Here is a 19,667-nt window from a genome sequence, read left to right on the forward strand (position 1 = left end):
ACTTTGCTCCGCATATTTCTGCGCAAAACGCCCGGGTAAATGCACTGATCCCCACGTGCGGCTGGCGACAGTTGCTGTTTGTCACAAGCGCTTTGGACTTGAAAGGGTGAAAACGCGGAGGAGGGTGAAAGAGAACTAGCGATGCTGAAGAAACCGGGAGGAGGAGAGAGCTGCGCGGGATCGCGGCGCCACTCCTCTTCCTCGCGTAGTGTGTGTGATTTGTCCAGCGCCCTTTCGCTTTCTCTCTCTCTCCCTGCCAATTTGCACGCGCCAATGCGCCCTCTCCACCCGCCTCCGTGCTGAGCTAGTCTCGAGAGGCAAGATCGGCGAAGCCGTCATCATAAGTTGACTGCAGCCCGTCCCGCTTAGAACGCTCGCAGCCGCCCCTCCGCTAGCGTCTCACGCCTTCAGCACCGACCTACCAACCCACCCGTAGCTAGAGCCATGGCAGCAGCTTTCGTCGGCAAGTGGAAGCTCTCCGAGAGCGAGAACTTCGACGAGTTCCTCAAGGCGCTCGGTGAGTTTTTTCGCGGTTTTTCTTTTACGTTGGAACGCGGCCACCTTGCCTGCGCGTGCGTCTAGAATCAAAAGAAGTTGTGCGAACGCAGAAATATTTGTGGCAACGGACGCGGATGCTTCGTTTACTTTTCTCCGTTTCTTTTTTTTTTTTCTTCCGGACATCATCGATCGCGGCCGCTAGCTACCGCGTTTTCGAATATAGCGGCGCGCCGTCGTATCACGCCACCCAACTGCCGGCGTCGTCTCACGTGGCTTTTCCTTTCCGGAATCTCCCGGTGGCAGCTGCCATACTACGACCGGTGTTCGGCCGGAAAGCCGAACTTCGTCCCGGTGCGGGGGTGAAAAAAAAAAATTAAAATCCGCTGCTGCTGCTTCGCAAAACTATGTTCGTCGACAGCAAAAGAAACAGCGTTTGCTTCCTTGGCGGCTTAATCTTGCGCCGGCATTTTTCTTTAGAGGCGCTGCAGTTATTTAGCATTATATGGAGACGGTCGGGGGAAGGCGTGTCACGCGATCTTGCCACGCCGCGGCGCCCCGGCATTTTGCCGCTAGCTTGTGCAGGCTGGATTGAGCTCCGTCGTTTAGCTCGTCGTTCCGAGCACCCAACCGCGTGCACTGTTCTTTTCCTCCCCACAAAAGGCACCACACAGGGGCGAACCTGTTTTTACATCGTCTCGGCGCGCGAACCGTTGTCGCCTACCGGTTCTCGCTGTTTAACTCGAGCAGGCTCGCTGCACCGTGCGTTTTCTCGGGGCGTTTTCTTCAACTCATGCTCCATTTTCCACTAAGCTGTGTGACCCGCCGTGGTCCGTCCCGCCAGAACCTCAAGCGCAAACAAAGTTCCAACGCGGTTTCATAGTGTCGGTCGCGCCCTTTTTCAAGAAAACAAGTGTTTGTGTGTGTTTTGGGGTGGGGTGGCTACATGACGTCATGCGTTTGACGCCCCTCTCGCATCCGTGACCCCTATGCCCCTTCTCTAGCCGACAGACTGGAGAATTTTTTTTTTATTTCCTCGTCCCATTTTTTATGTTGATCCTGCGCTTCCTAAGCACGTAACGGTACCATTAAAGCGTGACGTCACCGCCCCTCTTCGTTGTCCATGTATGACAGTCGATTCCCGCTTTCCTTCCTGCTGTCCCATCCCCAACGCATCACTTGCACGAGCACACATACTCACAAAAAAAGAGAAAGGAAAAAGAAAAAAACGCGTTGCGCTCACATGCGTTGATCGCCCGTTCTTTTGTGGCCATTGTCTCGTCCCCATCAATGCTTGAGCAAGCCGGCGGGGAGGCCAATTTAGCGCACTTTTGTGTCGTTGTCTGCCATGACATATCGGTACATATTCAGGAACGGGCTTTATTTTTTTACTGGCATGCAGTGGCTATTCAACTTCTCGGTCATTGCTACCGCGGAGTCGCGTTGTATATTTGTTATTTGCAGAAAGCCTTCTGGCCCAACACGATTCACAGCAATTGACGCGTGCTTATCTGCAGCATCTCGTTTCCTCATTTTCTTTACCGCTGACGAACAGCCCTATGGATCGGCATTTTAATATGCGACAGATTTTCGTCACGAAGTCGTTCAATGTTTGTGCGTCTGAGGGCGTTCACACCGCATGCCAGCAGAGACAAACAGAAAACTCGTACTGACTATTCCAGAAGCGGCGGAGGGCTTCAGAACCGGCAAATCTCTTAACAATTAGAACTGATTCTCAAGACGCCTGCCGGCATTTCCTGAACTGTAGAACAAGCCACCGCGCACTCTGTGTACTCCTCGAGACAACAAGCGGCGTAACGACACAACTACAGCCGATGCAACACAAGATGCCGTGAGTGCGGGACATCCACGGATAGCGGGGAACTAAGAGAGGCGGACAGGCTAGCTGCAGGGTTTGCAATCCGAGAACCCGGGGAATTCACACTCGAAATTCTACCGTCTGTTCCAAATGAATAATCGGCTTTATTGGCACACTACAGGGGAGCCGGGATACGATATCCTCCCCCACATAAATCACTCACGAGGGCGGATGCCACTGATTGGAGACGGCTACAGACACGAACCTTGCCCAACTTAAGAGGAAGCTTTAGATCGGGTGCTCCTATCTAAATACATGTAAAAGCAGAATTCGTTTTTCTCGGCAACCACGGCACCAAATTTGACGAGGTTTGTTGCATTTAAAAGAAACTTAAGATCTAGTGACTGTTGGTTTCAGATTTTTGATTTAGGTCGTCAATTCTTTATTAAAAATTGGCAAAAATTGAAAATTTTCAAAAAACGACTTTCAAGTTTCCAACTCTGTAACTCAGCAATGAAAATTGATAATACAATTCCGTGAACTGCAACTAATAGTACCTCTAAAGCGGACAAAATTGATAGGTTACACATAAATGTCAAAAAATATTGTAAAATAAAAATATAGGTTTTGCAGAACCCTTGTAAACAACGTAACAAATTCACGTAAGATATAAATTGACGTATCGAATTTGTCCGCTTTCAATGATCTGATGGATCTCGTTTACAGAACCGCGATATCTGCTCTTGATGGAGAGTTATGAATTTGTAAACTTCATGCTTCTATTTTTTTCAAACGAAATTCAGGACCTAAATAAAAATTCCGCAACCAACAGTCACTAGAATTTCACTTTCCCTCTCAAATGCAACAAATTTCATTAAAATCGGTCCAGGGGTTATCTCAGAAAAACGTTTTTGCGTTTTTACATGTATTTGAATAGGCCGCGTCGGAGTTTGGCCCGAGCTAAAGCTTCCTCTTAAACCTACTGAGTGAAATGTACCCCACCAGATGCGCAGCTAAATGCCCGGGGTGCGGTCAGAAGCCCACCTTGTGTCGCACCACGTGGGAATGCCAACTTATAACAGCAGTCCCCAAAATCCTAAATCCAAGTGCGGAGCAATGGGAGGCACTGCTGGCCAGCGACCGCTGCGAGGACCAAATTGGTCTGGTGCAGCGAGCACGCAGGGCATCTGAGGCCGTTGGAGTCCTGAACAAAGGACCCCACCCATGCTGAACCCAGTCACGAGTCCAAGAAGACCGCGACAGACAACAAAAGATCCTGCAGATACCAATAAATGTTTTCGATGATGATGATCAGAATAAAATGTTTCTTTTGCCAACAGCACGTTTTTCGTAAGCACAACTCCACAAATTAAGTAACATACAAAGATTAGCTCTTTTCAATAAACTATTCTTTTCTAAACTAAACTGTTCAGCCTTATTTTGGGAGCGCGTCGCAAGTTAGCAGCAGTTCCGGTGTCCAAAGGCATGCCAGAAATGCTGATGCAGTTCCGGGTTGGACTTCATTATTTCAGAATCTGCCGCGAAATACGATTGGATGTTGCACGCATTAGTCTTCGCCGCAGCACAGCGGAACACTACGTAACCCAATGACGTCGTCGTGGGCTGGTGGCCTCCAGGCATCCTGAGAAGCGGCATGTGTGCGGGGACGCTGGGAAGAATCGTTCGTATATAGGTACTTGCGGACAAATTGTGCATGAGTGTGAGAGCGCTTCGAAAAAAAAAAATAAAAACACCACATTCTCATCCGCGTTAGCATAATTAAACTTTGGAAGAGATGACGTAAGCATGTTAATTACGACAGCAAAATAAGACAAATAGATCAACGAGCGTTAACTTTGACTTTTTTCTGCTCTTTTGCGTTTGCGCAAATATGCGACCACACGTCGAAGCTAGCCACTTCAGTAGCTTGTATACGAAGAAACCGAGGGCATCGTAAAACGCTTCGCGCAGCAACACTTGCGCAGAAGCTCCGCCTCCCCCCCCCCCCCCCCCCCTTACGCACCGCACACACTCCCGCCGGCAGCTTTAGCTTCATTGCGACAAAAAACTTCCATTTTTGACGCCCCTGACTATGCTTTGAATGAACATACGCAAATGTATAAGGTACGGTGTACGTTGGATCGTATCGGCATTCGGAATGGCATGACTTCGGTAGAGCTACGCCACAGTGGCCAAGGCAGACATACTGTGGTATCGGAGCTTCCACAGAAGACCGTACGTTCAAAACATGGCGGTTCATGTGGTTTAGTCGCATTTCTGTGACGAGTGAACGCTTCCGGCGGAGTAAAAAAAATGAAATGGCGTCATATCCGTTAAAAAAAAAAAAAACTGACGTCATTTTAGTTTCAAAGGCGCGAGGTTTATTTTGGTGACCTATCATTAGGGCAATGTTTTCACGTGTCCCTCAATTCGACGCGATGGTCATTGCGCGCTAAAAGCGACGCAGCGAACAGGTGTCGCAATCGCACCCACGCACGACGCATTGTTTGTTTGCGGGCCGAAGAGAGCTTTCGGTGTTGAATGATTGTCGCATCGTCGGACGCCGAGCCCGTCGGCCAGCGCAGCCGCACGAAGGCAGCTAAGTGACTAAAAATCATCTGGCGGTCGTAACTCGTTACTTTTTTTTCCTAACTGGACGCGTTACAAACGATGAAACGCACCTTGCAAGCACAACGCCACCAGAACTCGAAACGCTGACGAGCAATTAAACGAGCGCGACACGTGAAGGGGGCGTGTGGCGGGTGAGCTCTTACGACCGCGCCTTTCTGGATTCTGCAAGAGCTGCCTGCCTTTCGTAGCACTTAGCGGGCGCTATAAATAAAACTGGCGTTTAATTTCTAATTTCAGAATGAAAGAATCCTTTTTTCTTTCCGGACAAGATGTATATAAAATGAATTAGAAATTTCATCTCCTCGAATGTATTCAAATTGTCTTGTCTTCAATTTAAAGAGGAAAAAAAAAAAACTGTTTTTCTTCACTAATGCTTGCTCCCTCCTCACCTAGTCACGCTTCAGTCGCTGCTCCCTTTGCTGGTGGCGGTGACAATTGGTTCTGGGCCGCTTTTCGTTCCGGTTCTTCGCGACCCGTTTGAATCGGTCTTGATCGTGGCTCGATTCGTTGCAGAACACGAGGTCTGGGTTTGGGTTCTTGAGCGCGGGGATCTCATACCGATGGGGGGGGGGGGCAATGTAGAATAATAATACCATGGTATTTATTGTCGGGTGCGCCTTCGCTGAACCCCCCGTGTGGTAATTGATTTACAGCCCTCCATACTGTACGCCATCCGACGAAGCACGTATGTAGTTTTGCGAAAAATACGTCGGGATCGTTTGTCCATACTCGTGACACTAAAAAAAAAAAAAAAAAAAATACGTGCGGGCTTACCTACAGTCTTTATTTTTTCTGCAGCAGACACATTTGTGAGCGTAAACACTGCATGCACCCCCCCCCCCCCCCTTGCACTGGCATGTGTTTGTCGGCGCGTTGATTGCGACGTCGGGCGGCGTTCGTCGCTTCCGACATGGCCGCCCGTCACGCGTCACGATTCTCGTGACGGCTGAGATTAAGGGGACGCGGTGCTTCGCAATCAGACCATCGGACGCTCACTTATCTGCCCAGCGACTAAATGCGCGTGGAGAACAAGAAAAGCGCCGGCGGTCCCCCATCTGTGAAGATAACTGCTTGCGGAGTACTCCAGACTCGGACCCTCCCCACTCCCTCCAGCCGGAAGAGCGGAGTGAAAATGCAAAGCAATAGCGCCAGCAGACGTCTAGCTAATTAGCGTCTTGCTTCGAGATAGACAGAAGGCGTTGCCTAGATTACACCATTTTCTATTTCCCCTCCGCCTTCGGCTACCTAAATAAAAAACACAACTACAAAACAGATCCTTCCAAGATACGGCGACTCCCGTATCCATTTGGGGCACCGATCCCACCAGTAAGCTCTCGTTATTAGATAGCGTTGATTCCGGGAGCGCCGGCGGCATTAGTGTGTATGCTAAAGTTGGTCTATATATACCGGAAATGGCGTATACGCGACATAACCCAAACTGTGCTCTAGTCTTGCTGGGACTCGAACGGGCCTGCTTAACGCAAGCGGAACGCGAAGCGAATCTAAACCTCTGTGCCAGTCGTGGGTGAGTCGAGCGGGCATTTGCCAAGGATTATGCCGTAAATTGCAGCGATTCGCGCGCAGTCCCGACTTCCAAAGACACACACTGCCAGTACGTACGTACATGGCATGCATGCATCTGCCGTTGGTCTGGGTTTCCAGTATTGCGTTGGCAACGCCCAACGCGATCGTGCATGCGTGACCTCACCCTCACGCACTGCCTCGTTTCTCCGGGAAGGAGCACTGTGCGTTGCGACACTGGTTGCCCCTCCCCCCCCCCCCCTCGGATGCAATCCATCCCTGCTAACGTAGGCACATTCCTTCACCGTACGCCGCTCGGTGTTTGTTCCCTTTCGCCTGACTCGAATTGGTTCATAAAGCCTGCTCAGATCACTATCGGGTTGGGTGAGCTATCGCGAGAGTTAAAATACTATCGTTGCGTAATTGCCCTGAGTCATCTTCAACCCCGCCAAACGTGTTCCGACGGCTCACTTGCACGTCGCCGTGTTCCTCCCATAGGGGACTCGGCGATCGCCTAAGTGTGCACATTCTGCAGCGTGTATTAATTGCGATGGCCGCGAGAATTGCGTGCCTCGGGGTAAACCAGCTTTGCTCGATTGGAGTTACGTAACTTGCACTCTCTTCGTTTTGTTACTTTATTTGCGGCGGATGCGAATGGTTTGTTGGCCTCCGGTTGTGTAATGTTCCTCTTGCGTGCCTCTCGGGTGGCTTTGAGGCGACACTCACAATTATTCTGCGGGTATACGATGTCATACGAGGCTGCGTGCGTTGAGGTAAGCCTCGGGCTTCGCGTTTGGAAAGGAAGGAAGGATGTGTTGCTTATCAATCGACGTGAACGTGCTTAGAGATGTTGCCGATTAGCCGTCCGGCTATTGAACAGACGTGAGACGTGAAACCGAGAGATTAAGGAATGTGCCGCTATTTGCTGCCGCAGGCTACGAATGGCCTACACGATGCGACTCGCCGTACCGCGTTTGTGCTCTATGCACTAACGAACGTAGTAAATGGCCCCTGCGGCTATATATATGTGCACAGTTAGTGCGCTGGAGTTTTTCTACAGCGAAGCTTTTCAGGGCTACCTCCTCCACTATCGTGTCGATCCTGAACATAGTGCAGTGCTGGACCGACCCGCGGTGGAGGCGCAGTTCGCCATTAAGGGTCCCACATGCACAGCTTCGCTGGTCATCCTTCTTAAGAGTGGAAGGACACGGAGTTGTTTAGTGTTCATTTATGTGTGTATACGCCCCAAAGAAGCACCTCAGCTGGCGGGGGCCATAGTAGAGTCCTCCGTACTAATTTTGACCACCCGTGTTTCTGTAACGTGCACTCAAATCAGCCACACGTCCTTTTTTTAATTCCGACTTCATTAAGAAATGCGGAGTCGCTGAACCAGTCTTTGCAGAACATCATGGCAACTGATCCCGACAGCAGCCGGTTTAGATCAGTTTGCCATCGCCACCAGACCAATGTCGGTATAATTAGCTGGAAGGATGACTGCGTAGGGCATACATTATCGTTGGGGAGATGCGAGCGGCTCATTCCGTACGTATCGGCCGTGGTACGGATAGCTTTCGCGTGGTCACCGACGCAGCTTTTCACCGAGCTGTAGTACCAAACCATGGCGGCCACGATGACGTCAGTACACCACATGAGGCGGGGGGGGGGGGCTATTCTGTAAGAGTCCACCTAGTGGACTGTCCATTTCGGCCGCTGCTGATTGGCTATAGGGCCGCTCGTCGCCTCCTCTCTCTCGTACAACTGCATCCAATCAGCAGCGGCTGAAATGGAGTCCACTAGGTGGACTCTTACAGAATGGCCCCCCTACTCTCCGTACATTGTTTTGCATTTTGACGGTTACTGCTTTTCATTACATTATGACTGTTATCAATTTGCAACGCGCTGCAGAACGCGCCAGTTGTGTTGTCTCCAGAGTCCGGGGTTTCAGGACTCCAGCCATGAACCTACCCTCCCACCCGCCTTCTCCTTATAAAGGCAGGAAGATTCTACCGCGTAGCGTTTCGTAGACCGAAAAAAGAGTTCTTTCCCCTCCTAAATGTTCGAGGCGTGGTTGTGTTCAATGAGCAGGTGTCGTTTCGCACACACTTGTCACCCGTGATGTATGACGGCAGTCGTTCATATTTCTCAGTCTTCTCAACAACGTCCCGTTCCTTACATTCGCCGATAATGGAGAGGGTTGCTTACCTTCAGAGTTATCCACAGCTGCTGCTGTATCGCTCGTTTGCTCCGCCGCGCGTTCGCTCTACTTCGCTTCCCCACCGCTGCGGTAAGTGTCGATTATGAACGCCCGAATGCTGCGCGTTTTTTTCCACGCGAGCATCGTGAGAGATGGTTTTTATCGCTCTAGCGCGCAGTGGCTGCGATTTTTCTCGCCTCCCTCAACCCGCGTTGCAGCTTGCACAAGCTGAGCGTGTCCCCGCGTTAAGTGCCGCGTGACTGTTCAATGATGCGGTCGGCCGCTGGTGGCCCGCAAGAAATCCATGCAAGTGGGACGACGTCTGCGGTCACCATGGGCTCCGTTGGCTCATCGATGCGCCGTACAGCCGTGAACTGCGCATTCTCCGCTTTTGCTTTTCTCGTTAGCGCCCTCCTTCAACCTTCTTTCGAAACCGCTGTAGTCAATGGGACATTGCCCTCGTGCCAGAGCGGCCTTCAGAAAGGGCTTAACGAAATGAGTGTTCCTGATGATCACGTGTTGTGAGCGTTGAGCCGCCTACACTTAGGGACACCTACGTGGGTTTAGTGGAGCGTTTTTGAGCTATATTAAGGCTGTATTGCGTTTCTTACCTCGTAACTTTTTCCCATCGTTTGGCCAAGCAGCTTTCTTAAATATTGCGTACACTATGACATATGGAGACAGCTAACTGAAACCGAAACTATTATGTGTTTGCAGTTTATTCAAGACAACTCGTTTCACGGGAATAAGCAAGCTTCTGTTTCTCGATGACAAAGATCACACAGCAAGGTGACGTAGTACTGACGTCATTGCCAGAGCTTATGGTTTAGGCTACAAGCGTCTGCTAGTGCGGGCTGCTTTCTCCGCTGGAGTCGAGTGTGACTTCTTTTCAGAAGCTCGGCGACGTCGATTGGCTGACGAGTAGAATTAACGGTCGTGAGGAACGTTGGGTGGCGCTGCTCACGCAGCAGGCGCTGCCACGGCTGCTAACTTTTCGTAAAGTTAACCTGCGTGGAAACCATGGAGGCGCAGCTCAACGCGGGCCATGTAATTTGGCGCGAATCATCGGGACGCGGAGCAGAGCGTGCAGTAAAAGATTTTCATGCACATGTGAAACTTAACCCGCTCGTGAAATTTGTGGCGGCACGTTCGAGTGGAAACAGTGCCGAGTTCGGGACGGCGCGCCAGATTCTACCACCACCTGTTTCAAGCTTAGCCGGCGCGCAGCGCAAGTGGCGAGGGGGAGGGGCTTCAGCGGCGAGCGAACTGCACCCACCGCCGAGGCACTCTGTGCGTTCGCCGGCGTGCTTCCGTTACGCTGGCTGGATGCAGGAAGCGGGTTTCCCGTGCCGTTGCGCACCCCGCCTAGCCTGTGTCGCCCGTTGTGAGTGCGTGTGTATGCTCCCATGCACGTTATGTAGCGTACCACTGCCAGCCGTCTCTCAGCCCTCCCCTTCTCCTTCATCCGTTTGACGCAAGCATCCCGCGTCTGCTGCGGCGCGGCCCCAATGAATGAATGAATGAATGGTCGGTGCTCGCGACAGCATACTGTGTGCACCGCTCTGTTGCGGAGTGGCCTTCACCCTCTCCCTCGGCGCATTCTTGCGACGTGCGTCTCGGCTCAGCCCGTCGTGCACGTATGCGTCGCGCGGTCTCTCGGCGACGGTTACTACGTAACTTCCCCGCCCCCTTGTCTTCTGGCACCGGTTCCTCTTAGTTCGAGTCTTGTTTCCAGTGTGTGTACAGTTGGTCCCTGGCATTCCTTTCCCGCAATTCGAGAGCCTTGGTGGGTCGGTGGAGGCACCGACCGCCGACGTGGCCCCTTTCTGGGGCACCGGCGGAGGGAGTGCGCCGAGAGCGCCGTTCTCAACGGGTTCCTCTTGTGCAACACACAACAGCGCTCGCACCACTGCGACGACGCAAACTGCGCGGCGGCGTCTAATTGAGCAGAGGCAGGCGGAAATGCGAATTACGGGTGGCTGTCGCGGCAGAAGAGACGGATTGATGGGAAAGGGGCCAGCTGATGTGCTTTTGCCCTCGCGCGTGTAGAGGCTGCCTCCTTTCAACCGCCGCCGAACATTTTGCACCGCGACGCTCTGCCTACAGCTGGGCATTGAGGTGCATTCCATCTTCGAGGCTCCCTCTCCCTGCTGGTTTTCGGCTCCGCCTGCTTAGGATCTGGTCTGTCGTCGCCATGTCTTCCAGCCGTGCCTCGCCTGTTTTGAGTAGCGAGAGACCCGTGCTGTGGCACCTACCCCTCCCGCACCGCAGGAATCGGCAAACGACGACGAAGCCGGGCATCGTGAGGATGAAAAACATAAAGGTTTTATTCACTTCATTGGTACATGGATGTGACGAGTCTCGAGCGGTCTTATTAACACGTGCCAGCACGGCCTTAAGTAACCACTGGCAGTCCTGTCGTCGTCGCCGTCTTTCCCTTTTGCCCGTCCTCGGTGTCAGCGCGGAGAAAAGGGGTGACGTCATCTTGACCTTTGGTTTCTGCTTCTATCCTTTTGTGTCAGCTCGTTGAGAACGAGGTGGCGTCGATTCGGAAAAGAGGGCAAGTATGTTAACGTGGGGAAGCCCGTTTGAATGCCTCTCACACCTGGCAGGTTAATCACAACAATGCGGAATGACTTTGCAGTGTAAGTGGCCAAGTTTTAATGGGCCATTCAAGAGTTAGCTATCGGTGCTTTCAACTGGCACTAAATTATGTGGATGATGACAGATAGCACTCGGTGCTGAGGACCGTGCGACGACGAGCTATAAACGGCACAGGTATGGCGTTGATGGGCGTGGACGGAGGGCTGTATGGGTTGCAGAGCGAACCAACCAGTGAACCAGTGTGGCTCATCCTCTGGTTGAAATGAAGAGGAAAGAAACTGCAGCAAATACGGGGTTGGAATCTACATACAACGAAGCTTTGTGTAAGTGCAGAAAGAGTCGAACACACACAGGCACAGGGAGTCGCACGCGCACAAATTGTACCGAACCTTTCCTTAAGCGGAGCCACTGACTACTACCGAGTACTACGGACGCTTTGAACGCGTCATGGTTTCAGGGGCAGCATGCACATACGTACGTTGCGCAATTCTAATTCATTCTGTCCGCATCACTTCCCGATTACCGTGCAGCCGCGGAGCGAGCGCCCTCTGGTGGTGTTGCAAGGAACCCAGCGGCGCGCGTGTTCCGCTCTGATTGGTCGGTCTATGTGGCAAGAGTACAGCCAGGCCAGAGTGCCCTTGGTCACGAAACCCGGCGATGTTCGCAAAGAGGCTTCTCTTTTAAAGGTGCGAATCTTGTCCTGCGATGAAGTTACCGCGGTACGAAATCAGACGTAGTGACGTTTCGAATAGGACTCTTTGTTCCACACTTTGAGACGGCGTCGCCCATGGACCGAAACACGTCATCCTGTCTGGCGTATAGGACAGCCCGAGCCACTGTCTGCCAAATAACGAATTACCTACGTGACATGCGTGCGTGCCAACAAACCACACGAACGCGCCTTGCAGGCCTTGAAGTTGGACTAGCGGTTGCCCAGCGTAATCTGAGAAAAGCACTCGAAACGTTGCAACAATCGAGCGAGACCGGTTTTATTGTACAGTCGCAAGGGCGACTCTCCGCTTCGCCTCCTGTGTACCTATTACGGGATCGCTTCGTTGGCTGGATATTACGCGTCCTTATTGCGTGACGGATTTTCTTGATGCGTTGCCTCTATGCCTGGCGGCGGTCATCGCGCTAAGATTTGTCTATCGGGGGGGGGGGGGGGGCATCACGGCATTGGCTCCTGTCTTGAGATCGGTGTAGGCATTTCGTGGCGGCGCGACTCCAAGGACACTATAACGGGACAGTCCTCTGCAGCCCGGTGGAGCTGGACATCTTTTCGCAGCAGTTATTTCGCTCATCCACAACACCTCCCACGCAGTGAATCAGCGGCTGCGGTGTTTTCTTTTTCTTCAGTTGATCTCAAGGTCGTGGGTTGGACTCACGGCCGCGGTGCCCGCACTACCACGTCGTCGGAAAGCAACAACGTTGTGTGCATAGATTTCCTTGCGTGCTGGATTATTCAGAATCCACCTCCTCGCAGTGCAGTTGTACAGCCCAGTCTGCAGCCTTGCCACTTAAAAGCCGGCACTCGAATTGTTATCCAACTGCAAATTTTGCTTAATTTCTCTCATAAGTGCGTAACTATAGGAATCATCATTGCATACTTTTTACTTTGACTGACGTGAGCGCTGGCGAGTGGGAGTTAATTCGATTAACCCTCTGCGCTCTTTTCACTAGTCACTTTCCTTGCCGCCCCGTGCTGTCGCTAAAATGGTACATGGCGCCAAGGGATCGATTTACGCCCAAGGCGCGCCTCGCACTTGCCGCACGCCTGCGGTCGTCCGAAAGAAAATTGCACGTGTCGCTCGCAGCTGCGCGAATTTCAGTTTACACTGGGTCCGCACAAACAGTGTAAACTGAAATTTGTGCATCTGCGTCCGACATGCGCAGTTTTTCGCACGACCGCACGCGTGCTGCAGGTGTGCGGCGCGTGCTTAGAGCACCTTGGTTACCACCGCGTGCGTGTGTGTGCTGAGGGCTTGTTCATTCATACATATATATATATATATATACACATATACATATATATATGTATATGTATATGTATGTATATGTATATGTATGTATATGTATATGTATGTATATGTATATGTATGTATATGTATATGTATGTATATGTATATGTATGTATATGTATGTATATGTATATGTATGTATATGTATGTATATGTATATGTATGTATATGTATGTATATGTATATGTATGTATATGTATATGTATATATATGTATATGTATATAATTACTGCCTTTTCAAGCAGACGTTATGACCTTTGTCGAGCGTTTCGCGTGAGGAGACGGTGTTTATTGCCGAACCTTTACTGGTGCCACCCGAGTAATGGAAACGCGAGGCCGAGAAGCGTAGAATTGATTTCGCTTTATTGTTAGGCGCGCGCTGCGACAGGCGCTGACGCACTTGCCGGATACGTAAACAGACAATATTTCATATCCTGCCGCACGCTTTGCACCGGCGCATTATAGTGCGCCATTTCGCTTCAATGGACGGGTGGCGATTGTTAGAAAGTGCTCACTCGGACGTGTGACAATGTAATAGCGGGCAGGTTACTCGCCGCAGCTGCTTGGCGCGGACGACGTGAACACGTGGCTCCGAGCCCGTCATCGGTTATTGAGAGCCCTGGGCCGGTATTTTGTAGCGATGCCTTTTCCGATTCTATGCCTTTTCAGGCTTTTCGCGCTCGGCCAGTGGTCAGAGCGACGGTCTGCCCACATTATCAACGGGATCAGGCGGCCGTGTGTGGTGGATAAGAATAGCATAGAATAAGGCATAAGGCATCGCTACAAAATAGCTGCCCTGGGAGCCGTCTGCCGCAGGGCTCGGTGAATTAGGCGGCACGTCGTGTAATTCTGGTCGTCTCATGTTCGAGCACAGATGATGAGCGCATTCGGGCGCGGCGTGCAGTCTGTGTGGACGTAACTTCTATTGGGGGACGAATAAAGCAGGAACGTGTATAACACTAATGAAGCCCCCAGCGTGAGGAATCGTATTAAACTATATGCGAATCCATGTGTGTGTGTTAGTTGTTTGTGTTCCCGTAGTACATATTGTGCATCGTATGGATAGGTTGAGGACGGTGAAATGACTTTACGTGAGCGCACACTTAAGTTTTGTTCGATGAATAGGTGTTATATTGTGCCGCCGATGTCCAGAAACTATAGATAGCCCTCGAAAAAATAAAGAAGGTTGTGAAGCGGACGTAAAATACGCAGCAGGTTGCCTCCAACAAGCTGTGTGCGTCAGTCACCATTCCCGTCTCAATTGCAGGATGCTCATAATTTTTATCCCTACAATAGAAACGTCTGCTTTCGCAAAAAAAAAAAAAAAACACCTTAAAATTGATTTGAGAGAGAGCAACGCTATTCGTATTTCTCAAAGCTATCATTCGTTAATTTTCACCAGCTTCGTTGTTTCTTTTTCTGCTCTGAACTGCTTCCATCACTCTCGCTGCACTTCGCTATGCACCTCTCGGTACTTTTTGACATTGGCGTGATTGTTTTTACGGCCTCAATCGAAGCTCCCGGTATAATAGTCGGTCATATTGACGGGCCATTGCACAGTCACGCTATCCATTAGCAGGGAAAATAGAGACATGCCGTCGGCAAAAATCGAAAACCCTTACCGAAACTGAAATGCAGGATAGCCCAGCTGTTACGCCTGATTGTTTCCATTGTGGTCGGGAGCTAAATGCATTCCTGCGCCGAGATTCCGCAGCTGAACCAGTCTAGCCGATGACGAATGTCGAAAAAAACTCTGGGTGGAGGGCGAAGCAGAGTTGTACTATTACATTGCAATTTGATACTGCCATCTTTAATTTTGACCTTTCATTGTACGTACGTCCATAAAGCGCGCTGACCCCTTTTTCACATCGCCAAGCGCATGTGTCCGAGAATGTGCTTTCCTCTTCATTGCGTTTAAGCTTGTCTTTGTAGTTTTGTCCGCAGCTTCGCAGCGACTAAGCTGCCGACGCACACGCCGAGTCGGCAGGCCGAGCAATCTTTAATAACGCGAGCTCTGTAAATAAGTGACGTTCGTATGCGTGAACATTCAGGCCAATGCTTGCAATGTAAGCTGAACGGCTTCAGCCTTCTCGCGGTGCATAGACGCACCGGCTGAGGACGAGGTAGTGGCGACCGCATTTCGGTGAAGGGAGGAAGGGGCGAAATTAAAATGAATGAATGAAAATAGTGAGAAAAACGAAACAGCCAAACGCGGACAAACGACAAAGTGTTCTTCGGTTCCGTCCTCGCTCAAGAAGTGGCGCCGTCTTACGTTGACTCGTCCAGGTCAAACTAGCCCAGCCTTTCGCGTTAAAACTTCACGGGGTCAAAATCCAACCCTCCGGAGTCTGTCGTTTCGGTGTCTCTCGTAGGTCGTGGGACGTCAAACCGCATAATTCGATTTCATTTTAAATGTTTTCTTTTAATGGATACCGCACCCCAAGTGCACCCTTGCGCAGCGCAATAATTAAATCGCGCTAAATTCGCTCGCTTTTGTGTTCTTTCTGCAAGCATCGGGAAGAAGTTAGCGCGAGCCAAACGTGGACGGGAACGCAGCGCCCTCCTGTCGGCGTCTCCGTTCATCATTTCGTCGCCCCAGGTGTCGCCGCTCTCTCGCGGTTTCGCCGTTGTCCCGCTTCGACGTCGCCTTGCTGGCGCCCGGGCGAGGCGACGCCGCCACCGCCGCGAACTTCGCTTCCGCCTCCACGACCACCTGCGTCTTTTCCGCAGCCGCCCCCCTTGGTCGCGCGGCAGCGTGACAAGACGGGGGAGGAGGAAACGGGGGGGATCTGCGTCTCGTTCTCACGCGTTCCTTTTGAGACGCGCGGGGATTCGCGACACCCTTTCCTTCCTTTGCGCACATCGTGTCTTGTCCGCCCTGTGGGGCTTCCGTACGCGACGCGATGCTAGCGACTCGGCTGTCGTAAACGGAATTCGCGGTTTCCCCCCCCCCCCTCCCCGTATTTTGCGTGCGTGTAGGCACAATCTATAGCCGCGTTTACATGAATGCGACAGTGGCGCATTGCATTTCCAGGCGCATTTAAAAAAAGGCCATGCGACGCTGTTCACATGTAGCGCATTAACTCACGCGAGTACGCCGCGCCACACGCGTGAGTCGACTCGCCGCCCGTAAATCTACCCTCGCCTGACGCATTAATGCGATGCGCCTTCCTAGCGCATTACCGCTGTTTACGTGAATGAGATGCGCTAGAAATGCTATGCGATGCGCCACTGTCGCATTCATGTAAACGCGGCTTACAAACGCGTTGTTTTACTACTTCTGTTCCTTTTCTTTTCCCGCACGGCTAGGCGTCATTCTGTGAACAATTGAATGGCCTGCTAAGGCGGCGCTGCCGGTTGTGTGTGCTGACTACACTTTCTGCGTCCGACGCGTGCATTTGACGCCTGCATTGCAGAGGAAGTGAGCTGATGGCCACGTGTGGCATACATTGAATCTGGCGATATCCGTCGGCTACTCTCTCTCTCTCTCTTTATCTCTCTCTCTCTCTCTCTCTCTCTTTCACACACACATAGTGAACCGAGCCTGGCATTTTCCTGACGCGCCGCCCCTGGTGCACGTGTGTTTTCTTCCCTGAACGACGGCCATCTTTCCAATGCGCCTTGATTGCGGGCGCAATTTTTGCTTCCGTAAACGCATCGCGTGGTTCCAATGGGCCATTCGGACCCGCCTGGTTGATCACGAGGCTCGGTCCAGGCGCCGTTCCTTGTCGACGGCAGGTTCCTTGTATCGTTTGGAGTGTTTCCTCAACGCACGTTCGCTAGTTTCCACGTGTGCACGCCGAAGGAGCGAAGGTAACAGTTGCGTTTTTACGGGTGTGCGGGAGGAAGGAGGGTCGTTACCTCGAATTTCATCTATTTCAGGTCAAGAGCGTCGATCTTGCTTCCCTCGTTCCAACGGCGTGTCTACGACGGGGCTCCGGCAGGCGCTTTTGTACGATACAATGCGACGAAGTGAATTTCCATAAATTATGTACCTTACATTGGAAGAGTGCGACGTTAAAAAGAAAACAGGATTTGTTCATTCAGTACGGGAATTGCGAGCTGGTAAGAAATCAAGCCACTGGCATGAATAAAAAAAAAACGAACACGGAAGTATGCTGTAAAACGCTACAAAGCCTTCATTAACATTTAGTGCAGCTACAAAATGGGAAGAAAGAAGTATTAGAAATCTTTTTTCTTCCTTACTACATCCCGTCTTCCTTCCCCTCGTTGAATGAGAATACCTGCATTTGCAGTAACATCACCCGCGTTTCCGACTGGCATTTGATATAAAACCGCGATATAACGAAATCGCTAACATCGGCATTTCGCTTCGTTATGTCGAGATGTCGTTATATCGGAATTCGAAATTTGGAGTAAATGATAGAGTCGCGTCGTATCAATATTGCTCGCTCTGTGGCTGTTCCCAGCGGCGACTATACCCGGCGCCCGTATTTATTAGCACCGCCACGCTGCCGTTATTGCCCGCTCGACTCAACCACTTTGCGTGGTGAATGACGTGAAGCGTGGATGTAGTATGCCTTTCCTGCCAACTCGCGCCGTTCCCTTCTTATAAAGGTTTCCGCGGTGCAGCAGTCGTCTAGCTTTCCTCGTATACGCGTGGAAATGCGCAGCCAACCGGGGACAGGCGCTCGTCGCGTTTTCGTTCGGAAGAACTTCGCTTCTTTCGTGCTTCGTGCCGGCCGCCCTGTGGTGAAGAACTGTGTGGACGACCGGCGCTCCGATTGCGTCGAGGACGTCGGCGGCAATGGGGTCCCGGAATAGACTCCACCCATTGCGGAGCCCCATAAGGGCTCTACCTCTCTTCCTGTTTTGAATAAAAGCTTTCAAGCAAGCAAGCATCATTTGAACTTCGTAAGCGCGCGAACTGTTGTCGCCAACTGCGCTTGTTGCCGCAGTGGGTCGGATGCAAGCACGGCTCGCGGTGCCAACGTACGTGTGTAACGCCGGCGCCTGTCGGTAGTTTGTTTGTAAACAGCGAGATTGACAATTTCGTGCACGTCTTCTGTGTCTGTCGACCGTTCCGCTGAAGTGGTTGGAAGTCGGATATAGCATTGCATGACTATGTAAGGTATAATGTCCAGTACGTTGACGCAGAAACGAGAGCTGATCGATAGGTAGTCGCCGTCTCTTGTGGCTGCGCAAGAGTGCGTTTACATATATTTAGGCCCAGTGGATACAGGGGGACCCGGACGAATACAAATGTGTTCGGAGCGAACACGACAGACACTGTGATACCTTTGAATGGCATACAATCAGCGCATTATGTCAGTACTAAACAGATGAAACTTGCAGGATAAGAAAGAAGCCGAGGACCGCAGGAGGACCGATGAATACAAAGATGGTCTCTTGCAGTTGCCAACGTGCGTCCACGTACAGTCGAGCCCCAAGCGTGGGGAACCTGCTAGCTCTGTGGCGTTAGTTCCAAAGGTTGCTGTAAGTTCGCCTCGTGCATTACAAGTGGCAATGGTCTCAAGAATGCATCGTTCGTCATCGAGTCGGGTGCGCGCGTGCGCGACCGGTGAAGGTCGAACTTTCTGGCGAGGCATGAATTGCGGGATTAATGTAACGTCAGTCTTGCCCATATAAATATATGGGCACCGGGCCGGGGCAGCTCAAGATAGTTTGAAGCGGCAAACACTACCAATGCACGCATTCTTACCATCTTTCCCATTAGTGGTGTGTGAATCGTCGCAGCACCAGCGTTCGCTCTAGTAATTCTTGTGCGAAAATATGCTGACGTTAATAAGAGACACAAAAACGGCGGCATGGATCAGGGATCAAACGTGTGTGGCTCACGTTAGAGTTAAGATTAAGAGGAAGAAGTCGAGTTTGGAGTGACAAATGAAATGCATAGAGCCGATAGTCGAGTGTTAGATACTACAAGAGAATGAGTGCCAAGCGAAGTGAAAAAAATCAATCAAGGGTGACGGGTGATTACGTCGCGTTTTGGGATGAGCGAATTTGCGAGCATAACACGGGAGCCGGCTGTCGCGAGGCGGCTGTATATATATGAGGCCTTCGTTTTCGCAGTGGAAATTAGGCTGATTATGATGATGACGACGACGTCTGTGTAGTTGCCGACACATTCTTTCGCCTTTTGCGAAACGCCTTGCGCGAACGTCATTCAGGCAGTGTCCGACGCACGAGCTAGGTGTGTTGTCGCGCTTAGCATTGCATGCGGCGCAGCAGTGAACGCGTGTGGCTTGTCCGGCTTCCTTCACAGCAGCAGCAGCGAGGCGCAGGCGAAGACTCGCGGCGCACAATGTTCATTGTCTTGTGACGCGCGATCGATTTTGACTTTGTTGTGGCCACATGACAATGCCGTGTGGCTGCTCCCGCTGAGCTGTTTTTCTAATAGTAG

The 19,667-nt window shown here is 51.3% G+C and overlaps 1 protein-coding gene across 1 annotated transcript in view; it reads left to right on the plus strand.

The window, feature by feature from the left end:
• Positions 1 to 292: 292 nt before the first annotated feature.
• fabp (fatty acid binding protein) overlaps positions 293 to 19,667 on the plus strand; it is a 42,172-nt gene continuing 22,797 nt past the window's right edge. Inside the window, exon 1 of the mRNA XM_075686508.1 lies at positions 293 to 517. Coding sequence (XP_075542623.1) covers positions 445 to 517 — 73 coding nt within the window. The 5' untranslated portion in view covers positions 293 to 444. The remainder of the gene's footprint in view (positions 518 to 19,667) is intronic.

The sequence above is a fragment of the Dermacentor variabilis genome, chromosome 3 (assembly GCF_050947875.1).
Source record: "Dermacentor variabilis isolate Ectoservices chromosome 3, ASM5094787v1, whole genome shotgun sequence".
NCBI classification, from domain to species: Eukaryota; Metazoa; Arthropoda; class Arachnida; order Ixodida; family Ixodidae; genus Dermacentor; species Dermacentor variabilis.